Raw genomic sequence first — 21,418 nt, forward strand, 5'->3', positions numbered from 1 at the left:
AACACTGGAACAGGCTTCCTAGAGAGGTAGTTGATGCCCCAAGCCTGTCAGTGTTTAAGAGGCATTTGGACAATGCCCTTTACAACATGCTTTAACTTGGTCAGCCCTGAATTGGTCAGGCAGTTGGACTACATGATCGTTGTAGGTCCCTCCCAACTGAAATAGTCTATTCTATTCTAAAAACAGTATTTGGTTTAACAATAGGAGATACTTAATGGCATCCAGCTTGTAAGAGCTAATAAACCAGCGAGTGATTTTTTTTTTTTTAATAACTTTTAATAGCAGTACATTATCCTTTAGTGCCCTATGTGACTGCCAAGTTAATAGAATTATTTTCCTTTTGGTTTTGGTAAGAGCAGGTCAGATTCTAAATGCATGCTTTCAGTACACATTAAAGAAATGCCTAAGGTGAAAATTGAAAAAAGCTCCTGTTTACTGCATAGTGATCAAAGCATGACCCCTTACTGGCAAGAAAAAGAAATTGAAAACTAATTTCAAGGTTCAGGATTAATTCTCTGTCAAATTGACAGAAGAGATCCTACACTGGAATACATTTAGCATAAATGTAGAACCTTCTCTTTATCTGTTCCTTTCAGCGTGCAAGTTATTACTTTGATTTCATGGTTCCATAACATGAGCATTTTAAGAGTTAGCTGTCTGTGAATCTGGTTTAAATATCTACAAACACATCCTTTTTACCAAATAAATCTATCAGTTTGTTTCCTATTAACATCACTGATCTCTACTGATGACCTTTTCCTGAATATGTGTTTTTCCATCTTCCCTACAGTAATTGCGTAGAAATGATTGTCTTATAAGGAGTTGGCTATGGCAAACAGGAAACGTCAAAGCACTACAGCCAGCATGCTGGATCACAGAGTGAGAGCTTCCCCTACTTCATCTCACAACAGGGAGCCTGAAAATGAAGAAAGTGACCTTCCTATTGAAGATTATGCAGCAAAGGAGGCAGAACTAGCAACTGTCAGACAAGGTAGTCCTACACCTGTGGAACATGAGTGCAATGATCATAGTGGAGATGGTGACTCCAGCTCTGACTACGTGAATAACACCTCTGAGGAGGAGGACTATGATGAAGGCTTGCCAGAAGAAGAGGAGGGGATCACATACTACATTAGGTACTGTCCAGAGGATGACAGTTACCTGGAAGGAATGGACTGCAATGGGGAGGAGTATGTTCCCCATGAGGAACACCATGTTGAAACGGATGAATGTCAGGAAGCTGTAGAAGAATGGGTTGAAGGTAAAATTCAGCACCAAGATGAAAATGAGGTGATGGACAGGCAAGAGTGGCAGGAAGGTCAAGATAATGGTGTTCAGATTTTGGAGGATGAAGTGTCATCTTTGGAGATTCAAGACCAAGAAGAAAACATGCAGTATTGCCAAAGTGAAGGCGGCTATCCGGACTATTATCCAGCAGAGGCTAATGGAAACTCACAGGGAATATCACCATACCATTCTAGAAAAGAAGATGCAGAGCTGGAAGAGCAGGAAGAGGACATTGACCAGATTGTAGCAGAAATCAAAATGAGTATGAGCATGAGCAGTATTAATAGTACAACAGAAATGAGTCCAGAGCACACTGGGACTGAAAACATGGCACATGACTATAAAGAGGCTTGTTCAAAGGGAGAAGCTGTTCACAGTGCTAACAGGCATGAGGGGAGGCCAAAGTCACTGAATATTCCATCTGCCTCTAAGCACAGTGGAGATGTGCCTAGAGGTTTTAAAGCAAAGGCAAGAACCCCAGAGGACAGACAGAAGTGGCCGCAAGAGCAGGTATGAGGTTCTGTTTAACCAGACTGTCAGAGGCATTATGCAATTGTTATGTTAGTTATTTATTCCAAACAGAATTAGAGAGCAATATTTTTACTTTTTTACTCTGTACTGCATTCACAGCTACATAATCACATTGTATGTTTAGAAAAAGGTGCTGAATGTAGTCAATTTAGGTAGAGAACTAGGAAAGAGGTTTTGCAGAGAACAGACAATTCTAAGTAAAACAAGGTATTGCAGATGCATGGGGCAAAATTAGTTTATTTACACTATTTTTATTCTGCAGTGGCACACTATATAAACTTAAAACTGAGGTCAGCATTGAAATAGTTGAAGGGTTTTTTCCATTAAGGGCTCCTGTTCCATTGCCTTAGTGGGCGATTACTTTTAATTTCTTTTGTTTCAATAGAACGTATGCCAAGGCTGGATACTGTATACGTTAAAAACAACTGCAAGAAGTGCCTGCATATTGCTGTGTTTTTGTACTAGCTGGGCATATCTTGACCTTGGCAAGAAGGAAGAAATAGGAGCTCTACTTGTACCAAAAATCCTGTTAAGCAGTTTTATCACAAGAATGGTCTCGATGTTAATTTAAACCATGCATGATCTTTTCTTGTTCTAATGTTGAGTGCCAGAAAAAAGAATCTGGGAATGAAGCTCAAGCTTTTCTAGAGGAACAGCGGTGTGAGGTTTTCTTTTTTTTAAAGTTTCAAATTGAAAGGGCTTACTTCCTTATAGAGAGACATAGCTAATTCCCTTTGCTCTAAGATCAGTTTAAAGCTTTGACTTTGCATCTCAAGTTATATGCAGCTGAATATTAGTTATCTTCTGCAATGAAGAGAGATCTACCTAAAAGAGGTAAAACGTAACGTGTTTAGATGACAGACTAGTAAGGATAAGTGAATTATTTTGCCTTATCTTTAATTAAAATGCTTTATTAAACTTCAGAGGTACAAGTTTTCTGTTTCAGCTTTATCAAATCTATAAATATGATTTTCTGTAGTTAAGTGCCCCACAGTTAAACAATTTAACCTAGATGATTCCATTAAAAACAGACATTAAAATGTCAATTCTGAAAAACGGTAAAAGGAAATCAAATGTTTAAGTATATGCTGATGAAACAGGTTGACCTTTATAGTAATTGTGAACAAAAAAATCTTAGGGGGATATTTTCAGATTTCCCATGTCTGCTGTAAGGTTTTAATATTCATTTCTACATTCTATTTTCAGAAGTATAAGTAGAACCAAATTGTGTAACATAACTATATTTGGTGCCTTACTGCCAGCACAAAAGTTCTAGCTTGTGTGAATAAGTTTGATGATCTTGAATGGTTTGAAGAGTTACTAGGTATTGGCTAGGAGCAGAGAAGTCTAGTTAGCATGTCTCAGACTAATGATGAACTAGGTCTTTCTGGCACAGTACACTAGTAGCTGCTACTGGTAGTGTTGCTGCTTGTAAGTTTTGAAAGTATTTGCAGAACAAGAGAGAAGAGGAGCTCTTGAATAAGAAATATTCAATGAATATTCTATTCATTCTAATTCAATTAATTCTTCTTTATGCTTGGAAGAAGAAATTGTTGGGGTTGTTTCCCCTGAATGATTGCTAATTCAAAACAGAATTCAAAATAGACTTTCATTTCAACATCTTTTTATACTCTTTCAAAGTTTATTTAGCAGAGGTTGAGATGAATTGCATTGTATCTTTATTATTCTTGTCAGACTGCTAACAACTGGGGGTTTTGTAAGACCAGGATATTGATATAACTGCCACTGGTGTGAAAATAAACAAAGGGACCTAAGTATTTCCGAGTTGCCTGTCTGAGCTTTAACTGGCCCAAGACTGACTGGAAGTAACAATGCCTTAATCTCTTTTAATAGTGGAGGAAGTGCTGCTGTGATAGGTTGCCACTGGCTGGCATGTAGCCATTGAATTTCTACAATCACTCTTCATAAAAACCACAAAGTATTGTCTAATGGGTAGAGCGTTAAACAATACGCACTATTTCATTCCTTCAAATATGAAGGGAGAAAGGAAAGTAGTTTCTCAGCCAGAAATACAGCAGTACAGGTATCCATTTCAGTTCAGCATGAAGGAATAAAGAAACTGGGTGACAGGACATGCATTTAATTTGTAAGAAAGGAGACAGGACAAAGCTGCTGTGGGCATCTTCACTGAAGAGAAGAGCACATAGGCCTCCAAGGCATAAAGGTGTGAAGCAGCATTTCTGATGGAGATACAGAGGCTCACAAATGGAGACATGAGGAGATTCTCCCCTCCCCCACCCCAAGCCTCCAGGGATATAAAAGAAAGATTAAAAAGCAAGTCAAATAATCTTTGGCAAGCATTACTTGAATGCGTTTATCATAACAAGACTGGTCTTATCTTGCTGTGTTCTTTTCAGCTACTGCACGTTGCTTATAATACTCAGCTTTATCTAAAAATCAGGCTCATTGTGAGGGTATTAGACTACAGTATCCATTTCTGCCAAAGCAAGCTTTATTCTTAATAGGTCCTTAAACATCCTAAACCTTAACATGAGGTGTGGCTGGACCTTTTACATAGATATTGGACCTCAAAGATTTTAAATAAAGCGCAGAGGATTTTCTGTGTTTCTTCTGGGGCATTCAATTCTTTTAATATTTACTATAAAATGTCTAAGGGATGGATGCAATTAGTGTGTCATCTAAATGAACCTGTGTCTCATTTGTGAAACTGAGGTAGTCATTATTTTAATAACAATAATTAAAGATCTTACATAGGGAAAGGGGAAAAACCCAGGGCCACTGTCAGTAGATTTGCATGCCAAACTTATTGTTTGCAGAGAATTTGCTTGGAAGATCCTTGGTTTTATCATCTTGCTAAAAGATTTCAGTTATTATAAGTGTGCATCACACAGTACAAAATGCCATGGTGAGAGGCATGACACAGAAGCATAGATATTGCATATGGAACACTTTTTTGCCCCAATTCTTTAAGTAAATGTAGATTTGAATGCTTTTAAGTTAAAACAAGATTCTGTGTATGTCAGTTTTTGTAAACAATAAGTTTTTGTAAACAATAAGCAAACAGGAATGTGCATTTTGTGGTTTTATGCACATACTGTGCTGTCCTTAGCTTTTTTCATGTTTCTGCTCCTCTCCTCCTTTTCTGCCTCCCATAGGTGGTAATACTGCTGCATAAAATTTCAGGTTAGTTAACAGTAACTGATACACAATACATTTTTACACACCTTTAAAAATGTATAGTTATTAATTCTTAGCCCATGATAAATGCTAGAAGTTGTCTTGCATACAAAATGTTAAAAAAACAGCAGACAAATGCGATTTTAAAGGTTCCAGTTGCTAGGTTTGCTTTCAGCAATTAATCACTAGAGAACAGTAGTCACTTCTAAGCAAGACCCAACAATCTACAGAGACTGGAAAACAAAGTAAGCATCTCATTTTACTTCCAGTGTGGGTCAGTCTCCAGTCTTAAATATATATGCCCACCCTTGAAAACTTGGGGGATATATGAGCTTGCTTGTATGAGCCTTTATTTGTAAACACCTCTAGGGAAGCGTGGAAGAGGATTTGCACTAGACAAGCCGGAGGGAAACCCAAAATACATTTAGAGTGTGTATTTGCTCTAACTCACTGCTTAGCACAACTTATTTCTTGCAGGTTTTCCATGCTTATGTTATTTAAGAAAGGCATTACATCTATGAAGTTGAAACTGAGTATTTTGGGCATTTTATGACACAACTCAAATTTAACAACTTCCTCAAGCTAGGAGTTTCCCCACCCCCATTTGACATCTTAGTCATCTCAGACTGAGCCAATTGTTAATGTATCTGACACATGGAGAAATTTTCTTTTTTGCTTATAACTTAATTTTATACGTTTCAGCTTCATGCAGAGAAATCAAATATGGTCAGACACCTTATTGATGTAATTCTTCTGAATTATCATAGTTTTTATTGTAAAATAAACATGAATTAACTAACTTAGGTATATCTTTGGATGGAGTAAGGAGGAAGAGGAACTGAATGGGCCATTCAACTGATACTAGCATACCGTATGACCAGAAATTTTAAATTGATGTGGTGTTCCTGTGCAAAAGTAGTTGCTGTTGACTTGAAGTTTCTTTCTTTTTGGAATACATTTGCATAGCTTCAAGTTTAGCTAGAATATTGTTGGTTTGGCACACTAATAACCAACCTAGGAACAGGTTTACTAGGTAGAAAATGAGTAGTCTCCTGTTGCAGATGAGTGCTTACACCGCACAAGATATGAACAAAGGCCTGGTCTAAACCAAAGCTAGAACTACAAAAAGCTTGTCTCCAGATCAGTTCACTGCAACGTATCCTGTCCTGCTTCCTTCCCACAAAGCAGTATGGTATGGGGCAGTCCCAGGCCAATCCTGCTGCTCCCTGACAGCATTTGGAACTTTAGTTTCTACTATTGCACCCATAGGACATCTGCAGAGAATGATGGCATTGCCTACTATTTTACTAATACTAAGTTAATGCTAACTCTATGCTGTCAGGTAGCATAATTAAAGAATGGTAGAAGCAGTCAAGAAAAAAGTTCTCAAAACATTGGACAGCAGCTGAAATAATACCAATGGAAGATGTCTTTTGCACTAATGGGACTCATAATTAAATAATTGCTCCTCTCTGGAACCTCATATGTAGCAGAGTTCACCCTTTTCATCCCAAATGGAGTCATACTTTTACGAAATACTGGCACTGGTGTGGCCTGAGAGCTACGTCTGATGAGTGGGGACTAAAGATGACTATAGGACTCAACACTTGAGCATTGAGGGTCTAATCAGCCCTTTGTTCTTGATGTCTCATCTACTTAGATTTCAGACTGCAGACTCCTGAGTATGCTTATTCTCTCCTACCCTATTCAAACAGATCTATTTACCAACAATAAAAGATAAGGTTTTTAGCAGCATCAACACCCTACCTTCATCTATAACCTTTTGAAAAAACAGGGATTTGCTATTATCACCATTAAGAAGGAGGACCTTAGAGGGAAGTCTACTTTTTAATGATGCTGCCTGTGACACATGAATCCTATTGCTTCTCATTTCTTAATCGTACTTTCATATCGCTGGCATACATTTGAGAACCTAACCAAATATGCTCATACAAACTCCCCTGGTAGGGACCCCATGAGCTTCTGCAGCGTTAGTCTCATTTCACAACTTTCGTATAGGCTGTGCCCTTAAACTTTTTTGACATGGACATTCAGAGACAGATAAAATATCACTAACAAAAAATTTGTGAAAGAAAATTTTATAAAGTCTTCTTTTTTGTCTCAGTTTGTTCTCCAACAGCTTTGCACACATCAGTGCTGCTACTGTGTTTTATTTACCTGTACTAGTAGAGCTCAGTATTGACAAAAACATTGGAGGTTTATTCCCTTCTCTTGGCATGGGCACAGTGCTCTTCTGCTGCAAAGAGCCCAAATCCAGGAGTCTTTTGTCCGTAAGAGATCTCACCCTTAGAACAGTCTGAAGCAGCTAAGATGAGAGACATTTTAGAAAACCTGTATCTTAGGAATGTCTTACTGGAATTCAGTCTGAGTATTATGGGATGCATTTGATAGAATTTGTGGAAAACACAAATGGGTGTAAATAGAGTATTAAAAAAGCTTGCTGCATTCTCCCATGCATTCTAGGCAGCTGTGGGGCAGAAATATTAAATAGTATTACTGAGTGACAGTTCCCAAACTTAGCAAGTCTGAGTACTTACTGAAAAGTGCTAAACAGTCCAAACATTCTCAAACAAAAACAGTTTCTCTGTGCTAATTGGCTGAGTCATGGCTTTGTAGCAATAAACTCCCAACACCAGGAGACAGCAAAATCAATGCCTCTTACTTAAAGATGCATTAGTGACAGAGTCTTCTCTGGGAAGTTTAAAGCAGAAGGCAGCATGTACTCGAAATTACATCTGCATAAAAATGCACCATGCGGTACAGCTATTTCTCTGAAACTCTTATCATGGCTGGTTCTCAATTTTAAATATATGCAAGGACAAAAAACTTCTTAGTTCTTTAAGATGATAAAAATCAATTGGTGATTGTTTTAATGTTTAGTGGAATTGGATGGAGTATTGAAATTCTTTTGTAGAATGCTTAGGTCTCTAAACTTACTTTGACTCCTTCTCTTTTCCTAATGCCAGTTCCATACTCTAACTTGACTTGCTTACTTGGAACTGCTCCTTTCTACAAATATTTTCCTCTTCGCTTCTGACATGTGCTAGCACCATCTCTAAATTAGCACATAAGTAATGGAATCTTTGTGAGAGAACAGAGTATGAAGTCTGGCCTTTTTTTCTGTGATCAAAATCAGAAGTCCTTCAGCCAGTGAAGAACTGCCTCGTTCAGATTCTATCTTTGTAAGTGTATCCTGCTGGGTCAAATTGCTCCTACTGACAATAGCATGGTACTGATGTTACAATAACTAATACAGCAGCTCAGTAAAGGTACATTAAGCCATTCTGACTACACATCACCAGCATCTACGAGAGAAGGTATTTCAGTCATGTAGTTTAATAGGAATAGTACGACGATAATAGACTTGTTACTAGGTTACCATCTGTTGATTCAAAAAGATGTTTTAGATGCACCTTGATGTGTTTCTATAAACATAGTAGTGTTTAAATATCAGAAGGACACATGGCCCAATGATACACTGTCTCCAGAAACCAACAGAAGATCACAGAAGTTGAAACTAGAAACTGAAGTTTTGTCCTTAAGTGACAAACATACAATACCCATTTGCTTTACCTTTGTTCTAGAGAGAGACAACAAACCTGGATGAAAAGTCAGTTAGATCTGTTGGTTTACTTGTGCAGCAGTTAACTTAATCTAATCAACCTACCACAAAACATCTCTTTTCCAAGAAGGTTTTTTCTTCTTGGAGCCTACCACAAGGAACCTTTTTCAGCTGGAACCTAACGCAAAACATTTCTTTTCCAAGAAGCTTAGTAGTCTTCAAGATGAGTTTCAAAATACATAAGCCAGTACGTTGATTTCTAAACGCGTTATTTGATAATATTTGAACAGTATTGCTAGTAAAGAGATTGGCAGGTACAGATCATAAACCTCATTCAAATGTTTAAACATAGTAGTAAAGCTTTACCACGCCTTTGAGCTGCAGTCAGTGCTTGCTTACCAACTCTTTACAAAGAGGGTTAACAATTCTAAAAAAACTAATCTTTCATTCCTCTCTCAGACAAATCATTCCTCTGAATAAATCAAGAAAGGGACTAACCTGCTGGTTTCCAGCAGAACATTCTCCAGCAGGAAAGTGTTTCATCAGCACTGAGCACCACAGCAGCATTCAGAATCACAGGTGGCAACTTTGAGGAGGACTATATTGCTGGGATGAGCTTTTGACTGAAAAGCTAAACAGCTTACACTGGAGTAAACAACCAGTAGCATTTAGAAACAGCAGAACTCAATTGTTACCAGCCCTCACCTGCAGCTAAGAGGGTCTTTATATTGCAGGAAGGGGTGGTTATAAAGGGGGCCTGGTTGGCTGGGAGGGGCCCTGCAAGATTGGTGGGAGGAGGGAGGCCCAGGTGGCCCCAGGCCTGGCAATTAGCCATCAGGACAGGGCTAGACGGGGCATGTGTAGAGCTGCAGGCGTATTTCTGAGAGATGTACACAGATTGTTCAGTGACCTCGAATAAGCAGAGTCTGGTTTTCCTCTCAGCCTAAAGATGGCATTTTCTGCTGCCTCACATGCCTTCACATGATGCTTGACACTGCCTCGGTCCTTGCTCAGAGGCAAAAGTATTAATAACGCTACACCTTTAATATTTTTATATCTTGCCTTTGCAGAATCTGTCCTCTTATCAGAATCTTATCCTAGGATAAGAGACTTTTAACACAGCTGTACATCTGTGTTAGTGTGCAGCCAATTCCAGATTTCTGGTTTAGCTTTAGGTCCTATTCTAAACTGCAAGTCAGAGTATAAAGTATTTATAATACCTTATAAGTGTTTTCCTCAAATGTGATTTTTCTAGCTATAGTAACACTTACTTAAAACAATAATCTAAATTGGAAACTCTGTAAGAAACATGAAGAAAGCAAGTATCGAGTATGATAATTTATTTGACATTGGTCAGATCACCTGGGAGCATGAACCAACTTCCAGCCCACACTGAATACCAGAATTTATGTTTTCTAAAAATGATTCCATAAAGAAGCTCCAAAACAGTCCCTCATCCTTGGTCTAGAAGCATCTCCTTCCATATGTACAAGACTACATCGTTTGTAACTGTGTATGGGAGATACAGTCGTGCCTACTCTGCATAGTTCTCTCCTTTGACGCTGTAAGTCTTATGGAAAGAAAGGGAAGCCCTTCTCCTTGTACTTCTTTCTGCCCTTTCCTTCTGGGATACCATGTCACCAAACATTTTTTTTAGCATGAAGATCTCAACCCTTACTTTGTAAAGGGTCATTGTAACAGCCCACATATTTGCAGGCAAATGTTGGGCACGAAAGTCTCAGATAGGCACAGCTCCCCTTACTGAAGGGACATAGGGTGTGCTACACTCCAAAGTTGAGAAGATCTCAAGAATGTGATACTACATGCAGCTTTGTTTGGAGGAAGTGCTCACAGTGACACCATCCCCTGCCCATCACAACACTTTTAAAGAACAAAGTGTTAATAGATCAGCCAGAGGTGGAACATATTGTGTGCACAGATGTGCATAAAAGAAATGGAAGAATTCTTTGTACCTGAGATTCTGCCTAATTAGACTGGGACTCCTAAACACATAGGCGAAACACCGGGGAAAAAAAAAATGGCCTTAATGTACAGACACCAAATAGTAAGTAAAAAACATTTCTTGTATTCCTTGTAGAGGTGAAGTGATTGATCCCAACTCGTCATGTATTCTGCACAGACTTCTCTTTGGAACCCAGCCAATGCACAATACCAACATGTATACTACATATGTGACATATATACTGTATATGTGACTAGGAAACAATGAAGAAGCAAAGCTTGTTTATATTCCTAAAATCCTGAAAATAGGAACTCCAGTAAATTACAGCTATGTATAAATCAAAAACGAAATGTCATCCAAGTGTTTAGTCATATTTTATATTAAGACTATATGGAATTATATATGCAACTATTACCAAAGAGCATGATTGGTATTATGATCCCCAGGGCTGAATTGGTCCATCAACATGTAAGATTTGTGACGGAGATATGTTTCAATAATGTTTACGGCACCCAGGGTATGCTTACTAAACCAGTCAACCAATTCTTTCTTTATATGCAGGTACATTTTCAGTTCAGTCAAGTGTGTGGTAATCAGAACTGACAAAGCTTTAAAAGTATTAACATTCTGTTGTGCATACTGGAGTTAATAATTTGCTGTCCCTGTTTACAGTTTCACGTATCTTTATTGCGGCCATGTCATTTTCCCTGCTTAAAGTGTATTGATCTAATCCTACTATTTTAGGGAATAATGTATGATTATTATGCTTGTTTTATTAAAGCCCTCTAGATACTTGCTTACCTCATTAATATATTTCACTGCACATCAACACATATTGCTCCATATTAGCTTAGCCATGCAATATAATTAGATTTGTCTTGTCTCAAACAGAATAGCATTTATAAGCAGGGATATGGTAAGCTGCTTAGCTACTACAGCCATGTAGACAGGGCACTAGTCAGTGGGTCCCCAAGTCTTGGTGCTCTGTGTGTCTCTCAGTCCTTTCTTTCCTAAAATCCTGCTTACTACTAGGGTGAATTTTTGCTTTGTGTATGTTATCTTACCTGAGAATTAGCATTACTGAGCTAAGAGCTTTCATGTGCTTGCTTCATTAACACATTTTGTTCAGCTGACTAAATATTACTCATAGGGAATAATTTGTCTAGAGATGAACATGCATACTTTCTTTGATTACAGCTACATATTGCATTTGAAAGTCAAAAGACAAGGAGTTGTGTTCACATGTAACATTCAGGCTGACCCTTTGAAATAATACTGGCTCAGTGTTTTCCATTTGCACAATTGTTGATGCAAGTTCTTATTTGTGAAGCCTTACAATGACAGTGGCTTTTAGGCACTCTTTTTTATACATAATGGGGAAACTGAGAAAAAAGGAAAGTGAAATATCCTAAACTACACAAATTTGTTCCAGAAATCACCTTAGTTTTCCAGATTTCTAACACTGAAACTCTGAGTCATGAAAACTTCACTTTCTTGGTACGTATGGGACACGGGCGCTCCCTGTGCCGGGTGCTGGTGTTCTGTGACTTGTGTCAGGTCTGGAGAAGAAATTCTGCCCCTGAGAATATTGGAACTTAGAAGAAAAAGAGTGTTCTGTGGTTTAAAAGACTAAATATTTTCCTTGTGTAAGGTTTTATATTTTCCTTTTTACATTTATTCAGAAGCCTGAAGCTGTGCTGCCAGCATCCTGTAGATTTGCATGGCCCAAACGGAGGGAGATACCATGAGGTATCTCCCATGAACAGAGAATCCTATATCCAGTGCTGGGATTCTGTTTTTCAGATCAGAGTTGGCTATTAGGACTATTTTGATTTTGTTCAGTACTGAGCATAAACACATTTAAATTAGGCACTCTTTTTTATACATAATGGGGAAACTGAGAAAAAAGGAAAGTGAAATATCCTAAACTATAAAAATTTGTTCCAGAAATCACCTTAGTTTTCCAGATTTCTAACACTGAAACTCTGAGTCATGAAAACTTCACTTTCTTGGTACGTATGGGACACGGGCGCTCCCTGTGCCAGGTGCTGGTGTTCTGTGACTTGTGTCAGGTCTGGAGAAGAAATTCTGCCCCTGAGAATATTGGAACTTAGAAGAAAAAGAGTGTTCTGTGGTTTAAAAGACTAAATATTTTCCTTGTGTAAGGTTTTATATTTTCCTTTTTACATTTATTCAGAAGCCTGAAGCTGTGCTGCCAGCATCCTGTAGATTTGCATGGCCCAAACGGAGGGAGATACCATGAGGTATCTCCCATGAACAGAGAATCCTATATCCAGTGCTGGGATTCTGTTTTTCAGATCAGAGTTGGCTATTAGGACTATTTTGATTTTGTTCAGTACTGAGCATAAACACATTTAAAAATTATGACTTTGGTTTCTGAACAATCTGAACATGTCAGCATTTGGCTTAATTTCATGTGAAAAATTTGCATTGAAATAAAATAATTTAGTTTAAATTTAAGTCAGTAGTGTAACTGGTACTTTATGATAATTGAAATGTCTTATTATTTACATCAAAGTACATCTTTTATTATAATTAAGCAGCTCAACATTTTTATATGAATCTCATATTGCTAAATTACAATAGGAAATTCCAACTAGTATATCGCATTATGATATTTCAATATCAGTAATGAATATTGATAAATATTCACATAAATATATATAAATACATATGTATTATATGCACATAAATAACTACATATAAATACATATAAATAACTACATATAAATAACTACACAGACCAGCTTCATGACCAATGACTGTCATAAAATAATGGAGAACATGTTAAATACAGTTTTATATGTTAATGTTTTATGAATTTTTATTAAAATTTTCTGAATGTAATTTAATCTGGTGAAAATTTTCTGACTATCTTTGCACCATGGACTTCCACTGAAATCTGTACTTTGTTTTGAAGCTTTTCAGAAGACAAAAGGATTTGAAATCCTTTTTCTTTTTTCTTACAGATGTGCAATGGTTTAGAGCAGCCAAGGAAGCAACAGCGTTCAGACCTCAATGGACCGGTTGACAATAATAATACACCTGAGGTAGGTACCTTGGGCCATTAGGCCATTCTGCTGCCTGTCTTCCTGTGGTCAGGCTTCCAGGAGGGAAAACAAGCACCGAATTTTCAGCTTTTTCCCTCTTGCACACGTATACTTAGGCTGTTTCTTTTCCTGAACGGACAATAAATACCACATCTGCATAATCCAAAAAGTCTTTGAACTGTACCCATGAATCTGTTGCTGTCACATTCATTTTATGTAACTGTCCATGGCATGTACTCAAGCCTAAAATTTTCTGATGACGTACAGAATAGGGAGAACACTTCAGAAATTCTCTTTTTGGATTATTGGAGAGCAAAAGTAGCATCAAAAAGAAATCGGCGTCTGCTTTTTTTCTTTCTTCACCACCCCCCCGCCAAATGTCAGTCTTTGAAACCAAAGGACTGCTTAATTCCCACAGCAATAATTATCTTTAAATAACCCCTAATATCAAGCACATCATTCAGTGCTGAGGGCTGAAATGATTCACATCTTTTTGAGTGGCCTTTGTGGTAAGATGTGTCCTGGCTCAGTCAGCTGTGAAAAAGATGCAGTGAGAGGCAGACCTGCTCTTGTCACTGAAGACTGGAGTAAAGAAGACGTCTAAGAATGCAGAATGAGGTTATGCTTGAGGCTAGACACAATGAAATGAAATTCATGGCCTTAAATGTAGAAGTCTGTTATCTCAAAAACATATAACATATTTAGTCTGTAGCCTGTTACATTAATGAAGAGGCGCATTTCTAAAGCCTTTTCCCATAATGGAGAAATCAGCCTCTTTCCTGGAAACAGGAATGCCTGAGGAGGCTGGCAAAAGACAAGCAAATGGAAGGACTATATCTGTTTATTGAGAATAGAGGCAGTAGCATAAAAAGAGCACTGTTGTGGCCCCTGCTGAGATTAAGTGTAATGCTACGTACTATGCAATCAGAGACAGTTCTTTTTATTCACTGACCCAGAATCGTGCTTTGTAAAATATTGTTAAATGTTCTTAATTTGGGATATCATTAATAGGCAGTGTGATCTAGTGGACAAACTACTGGACTGGGAATTGCTGGTTTGTATTACTCATTTGACAGCTGACTTCCTAGGTCATTTTCATGTTGTTCCCCCCACTCTCCCTTATTTTTTTGTATGGTGGGATCTGCTTAAAATGCTTTGAGATTCTAGGTAAACAGCACTATGTAACAGTTAGGTTGGGTTAATTACTGTGATGTAATGTGTTTCACTGTGCTAAATAGTGGCTATGCAGAAGTTATACATAGAAATTTGATTTTTTATAAACAATGGTCAGCTGTTTAATATGAATTCACTTCAGTTTGTGAAAATAATTTTGTTACAATTATACCATTTTTATTTCTCAACAGACAAAGAAAGTGTCTTCATTTCCAAGTTTTGTTGATGGTAAGTTTTACATCATCCATAGTTAAAGTAGGATAAAATGGAAGCAAATGCTTTAATATATTTTAAAGATCACAGTTTTAAAAACCAGTCAAACCCAAGAGAATACACCTGAAAAGTTTGAGTATTGAAGTATTTAACATTTTAATTCCCCCCATGGCAATCGGAGCCTGGTGGTGATAAAAAGGAGGAGCAGATAGAGCTCTCGGAAGGATTAAGGTGAAGATGGAGATAGCTACAAATCTGGAAGGGTGTAAAAAAGGTGGTAACAGCAGGCCCCAGCAGGGTGGAGATATATGAAGGTATAAGAGCACCCTGTTCTTCATGGCCTTGTGCAGAGGAAGGAGTCATTTAACTGTTCAGAGCAGCCCTTGTGTCACTTTGATGTGATGCCCGTTATTGCACTCTGCAATCTCAGTTGTCGGCACAAACAGAAAGGTTCTCCTGATCTGACAAAAAATTGGTAATCCAATCCTCTGTTTAGGAGAACCATGCTTTCATGTGTTTCTTCAATCTCCTTTGCACTGCTATTACGTATTTTTTGTTTGGGGAAAAATAAGTCAATTTATTAACACAAGAAGGTGGACAGAGATAAAATGGGATTATACTGAAAAACATTATCATTCTCTGATTCACAGAAAGCTGAAGAACTTTGTATGGGGAAAATGCATACAGCTCTTCCTGCAAAGGAAATGTCTACACTGTAAAGTGAGAAAAGACAGTAGGAAACTTCTAAGAATCTGACCCCTTAGATCTGCCATGAACACAATTTTCCACACAATGGAAACCATAAATGAATGTTAAAAACTTGATTTCTAATGCCATTCCCAACTCAGAGAAAACTTACTGCAATTTAGAATAATATTAGAATGTTCAACACATTTTTCTTCTATTCCCTGATCTCATCAGCTTGACTAGCAACTTCTGTTTTTAGTCATTTCCTTGAAGAGCTAGAGCAAATGGAAAGTTCAAAGATTGCTCCTTTTACACAGATTGACATCTGAAGGAAATTATACATAACACTTGGCATGTACTGGCTAACAGGCCCTAAAGAGAGGTAAATTAAATGTATTCCCCAAAGGTGGCGGAGACAAGAAAGCAAGCTGATACTTTGTAATAAGCATCTACTGATTGTATAGTGGACAATTATAAAGGGAGGCCAGCATGAGTAGAGCTTTAAAACAGACTAGAAAATTCACCCCTCACAATGCTTGCAGATACAACTACACATTTTAATTTTATTGGGATAAAAAGGTTATGTCTTTTCTTATCAATCAGCTTGCTACTCTGTTGGAAAGGGGTCAGTATACTCTTTTAGATAGCTTAATACTTTTTTTTTTAGTTCAATCATTTTCCTTTCTCTGAATTTTTTCTATAGTCACACAGTATGTGAGGATAAGCTATCTATTAGGCTTTTTCTATTGCAGGTATTATATGGCATTGTCTAATACAAATAAATATGTAGCTCACTAGGAGCTTATGATAGCGAACATGACTGCTCTCTGAATTCAAAGAAAAACACAGTTTTTATTATTAATTTATATGTAGAGTCCCAAAAGGAACAGGACCCTACTGCACATAAGAAAAGATTCTGCCAGCTAACACTCCCTGTTCTTCCCTGAGCTTTGACAGCAATACCAAAACCATATTCTGGTTATATTCATATTCAGCTATTCAGGCACTTAACTTTCAGCACAACTCCTTAACTACAGTAGCTATATCTATATCTCTATGAATACATAATATTTTTCATATGCAATGTGGACGTATAAACAAATTAGATTACAGGCACCAAAAAATATTGGAAATGTGTCCTTTTGCTATTATAATTGTTTCAGTAGTAGTACCGCTACATGCTTGTAGTGGTAATTAGTTCCATGTTCAGGGGTTCTGGCTTTTTTGCTATCTATATTTGTCCTATCACCATAAATCTCATTCCCTTCCACAGTCACAACCACAATGAAGTAAAGAAATCAGCCAAAATATGGAACTTGTAGATAGGCATTCTGCAAGGTGACATATGCTCTGTGTCCATTTACTCCTTATGCAAAATCTGCTGCAGTGCCACGCACCCTAAGGTCTCAGTGACTTCATGGAATATGATGGTTCTCACCAAGAAGTTGAAAGTGCTTTTGTGCTCTGAGCGCGGTCTCTAAATACTGTCTGAATCCTTGGTTTACACACGATTTTAGATAAATATAAGAATATATTCCTAACAGATTATTAAATTCAGTTATGCTAAATTATTGAATGCGTATTCTTTTTCTTATTTTATGAAAACAAAAGATAAATTAACTTAGAACTCTTTAGACCTATTCTATTTAGTCTAGAAATGTTTATACTTGTGGCATTAATAGATCAGCAGAAAACCAAGTAATCTCTATTGCATTGATAAGATAGTGTAGAAATTTACAGTTAGATTTTTCAAAAACAGTTATCTAATATTTAAGCACGGATACTCAATATAAAATTCCAATCTTTGTTCACACCAAATTTATCTTCAAGTTTCAAATCTATTTCTTTCTTTCCTTCCTCATCAGTAAGCCTTACACATGCTTACAGTCAAGGGCATGCTTAAGTGCTCTGATGAGCTGGGACCTCAGCCAAGTCTGCATTTTTATATTATTTAAAGCAGTCAGAGATAAGGGAAGAAAACACTCAGGTAACCCAATTTGACCCTGGCAATTTTCAATACCATTCCATCCTTCCAACAGATGTCTTATTTTACCTGACAATCGCTTACATTGCCTTCATGATGGGAAATGTATGTTGGAAATGTTTTCTGCCCAACATGCCTTTTTTGGGGGGGCTGGGGTGTCTGTATTAGCTATTGCTATAAGCATTTTATACATGCTGTTGTTTTATACATGATGTTACAGAATTTGTTGCTAGTATAATGATTCTGCAAAAAATCACTTTCTAATGCTATGAAGAGGTGATGAAACCATATCCAACCAAAAAACCCCCAGTCTTTAAAGAATCCAACTAAATAAAACTAGGATAATAAAATGGCTTAAAATTCTAGGTTATTTCCATGTTCAAGAAGTTTTTCAGACAAATTAGTTAAAAACACCATTGCTGTCACCAAACAGCCAAGACATGAGAAGAATTTGTTGTTTCCTTTGTAACACATTAATTTCACAGACCCCTAAGATATGGTGGGGTTTACTGTTTCATGCTCGGAGATGCTAGCAGTGTATACATAAAAATAGATCTCTAAACATGTCTTTGGAAGGAAAGTGCCTTTGACGTAGCCTATCAGTGACTTGGAAATCAAGTATATAACCAGTCCCAATATAACCAGAAGTGGGCCAAATTCTGCATTCTTGAAAGTAATTGAGGAGAAAACAAGCTTTCCTGAGTTCAGCCAGAGCTTTTGGGATGGAAAGGAAGTAGATTAAAGGGCTGATATGTTTTAAATAACCAGCACAACTTTTTTTGTTGACAAATCCCGCAAACTCTTAGAATTTTGGTCTTTGCTTGATGTAGTAATGACTGTATTAGAATTTGTACCAAGAATTGCAATTTTACTTGTGTTCAGACAGACAAAATATTTTGAGAAAACTAATCTAAATTAACTACTAAAGGAGGTTAGTTAAACTGATTTAAATATTATGTGGGTAAGCATATTTCAGAGTTTAAGCAACCTTGATTCAATTTAGCCTGATTTACTTAGCCTGAAGTGAATGAAGGAAAACAAAATTAAAGACACTTTAATTCTGAATGAGCGTGTTGATGCAGGTATCTAATGAAGTTTTGCTAACTTAACATTACATTCACATCTTTAATTAATTTCCCTCTTTGCTACCCTTGAAACAAGATGTCAGTATGATCCAACATTAATATTTTATTGCATGCTGAAAGAAGTAGATGTATGAGACTAAATTTTAGGCCTGAATAGACGTATGAATAACATCATCAGAAGAGGTACCATATAAAATACATCATCTATCTGCTGAAAAATGTAATGGTGCAAAGATGTAAGCAAAGAGGAACAGAGATACAGTAAATGGTGTTAGGAGTTAATGAGTAAAATGAGTTATAATGAAGATCCAAACCATTACTGGATTTGTACGGATGTGATCTAAAGCAAAATGTGTCCTCCTGTGGTATATAATTATCCTTTCGAAGCTTGAAACTACGGTGTTTGCTAGCAAAACAAATAGCTCCATTTTGTGTGACCATTGTTAGTTAATATCAGGTCTCTGAAGAGTGCAGGACTGGTATAAATATTGATGTGTTTATATACTTTGATTACTGAATTACAAAGACTGTGGTTTTTTTGCTGGGGGTTGACATTTCCCGCAGGTGAATGTGAGGTCTGCATGGAAGTATAGGTGTCAGCAGCATTGCTTGAAGAAGAAAGTCACTTCTTTTAATCAAGTTTATTTTCTGTTGGAAGACTTTTTCTAAATTAGAACGGGAAAACAAGGAATAGGAATACCCACTAAAAGATATATGTGCAAACCACTATTTCATCAACGTTCATGCCGTATATTTTTCTTTCTCCACATATTAATCTTCCACATTCAATTGATTATAAATAAATTGAACTAATGCACTGTACAAGAAAACTTTTTTTTAAATTAGCATCTCCCTTCAGTGTCATTTTTCTCCTCACACATGAGATTGATGTACTTAAAAAAAATGTGTTAGCAGCTTGGCAAGTTGATACAGCTCAAAGCAAATTTCTTTTATAAAACTGTTGAGGAACAGAAGATATTCACTGTCGAGAGATTTCAGCCAAACTCTGGAATGACTGTTCTTTACTGTTGATCTAATCAAGCTAGATGTAAAGCTTAACAGCTGAATAAAGAGGATGATGAGCATAGTCCCAGTATGATATAAATACTATCCTTTATCCTGTTCTCCCTGCCCGCTCTTTTTCATCCTTGGAAAGAAACAACTTGCAAAATACAAGTTAACACTAGAATCTCACCAAAATCACTATGTAATTAATACTAAGTGTATGCAAAGGCATTTTGTTGAATGAAGGCTAAAATTTAAAAAATACCAAGATGTTTTCAAGTTCCACTATTTTCCTCTCTTTTTTAACATGAAATTTTTCATACGCTTTCCATGTGCTCCTTTTCCATAACTGCCTTCTGTGACTTCCCTGCTTTCAGAGGAAAAGGCTGTATGACCTGTTGTGCAGATGCCATTGATGAGACTGTGAACATTTTATTGAACTCCCATACTGAAGCATGTTTCTCCAGCTCTCAGTTTATACAATCTGTACCAGCCTGGGAACTGTATTTCTATCAGACTCTGAATTCAGGCCTCACACATGACTAAACTGCATCAAGATGCCTACTTTTCTTGTTTCCTAAACTTTCTTAACTGTTAAGTTTCATGGTGGACTTTGCTGAAGCAAAGTATACCTTTGTGCCCATTGTTCATCAGTATTTTTGCCAGAGCTAATGTTTGGGGACCGTGTACTTCTACAACCATTTCAAAAAAATGTGGAAACATAAATCTGCATGCAAGCAGAAGTTTAGGTCATGCACTGTAACAGTCATACATATGAACAGTAAGAAAGTTATGATAAAGGAATCTATCAGCATTTCTGAAACTTGCAAATAATTCCAATGTATTTATCAGTGTGGCACAGCAAAAATTTACCAGTGATTTTCCTCTAGAATTCCACAATCAAACCATTATGCAATGTTTTAAATACTGTATGTTCGGTTAATGTGGTGTTTTGGGAAATAATTACAGGGAAAAACATCATTTATTTTGCACTGGATTTCCTCACCTGTTTCATATTAGAAAAGGTATTAAAAAGGTTGTTCAAGCCTCAATATCCTTTATTCAATTTCTCATCTCTCTACCCTCTTTTGAAAGGCAGTAACTATAAATGTCTCATGTCAGTTCCAGGACCTTGTGAACCTGAAGACCTCATTGATGGAATCATCTTTGCAGCCAATTACCTGGGCTCTACACAGCTGCTCTCTGAGCGCAACCCTTCCAAAAACATAAGAATGATGCAGGCCCAAGAGGCAGTGAGCCGTGTTAAGGTAGGGGATTTTTATGGTTTGTAGAATACTCTCTGATCCTTTGACAGTTCATCTGTAAACAGTACAGGATCTGCAGCTTCAAACCTATTCTGAAGTGCACTTACGTGAGTATAGATCTAATACTGTAAATACCACTAGTTTCCAGTGCTTATTATGAAAATACGTACAGCATCTCTGAGGAACAAAATATAAATTATTCCAGAATCTATTCAAAATCGTTTGGAAGCTGTATGAAGAATTCAAGTGTTAAAGACAAATTGCAGATTGCAATTAGGAAATATTCTAATGGCAAAGCACAGGATATTTGTTTGACTGTGGTTTTCCTCTTACATCATTAATTCCTTTAACTTACTACAAATTGTGAAGATTACTCTCAATATATTGAATTATTTCTTTTTTAGGACAAGAA

The 21,418-nt window shown here is 37.0% G+C and overlaps 1 protein-coding gene across 2 annotated transcripts in view; it reads left to right on the plus strand.

Annotated features, from left to right (window-relative positions):
* Positions 1-795: 795 nt before the first annotated feature.
* Positions 796-21,418, plus strand: part of APBA2 (amyloid beta precursor protein binding family A member 2) — a 46,965-nt gene continuing 26,342 nt past the window's right edge. For both annotated transcript variants that reach the window (XM_009280331.2, XM_009280332.2), the window contains exons 1-4: positions 796-1,797; positions 13,514-13,594; positions 14,959-14,995; positions 20,864-21,009. In XM_009280331.2, coding sequence (XP_009278606.1) covers positions 829-1,797; positions 13,514-13,594; positions 14,959-14,995; positions 20,864-21,009 — 1,233 coding nt within the window. In that variant the 5' untranslated portion in view covers positions 796-828. The remainder of the gene's footprint in view (positions 1,798-13,513; positions 13,595-14,958; positions 14,996-20,863; positions 21,010-21,418) is intronic.

The sequence above is a fragment of the Aptenodytes forsteri genome, unplaced genomic scaffold (genome assembly GCF_000699145.1).
Source record: "Aptenodytes forsteri isolate BGI_AS27 unplaced genomic scaffold, ASM69914v1 Scaffold83, whole genome shotgun sequence".
Lineage (NCBI taxonomy): Eukaryota > Metazoa > Chordata > Aves > Sphenisciformes > Spheniscidae > Aptenodytes > Aptenodytes forsteri.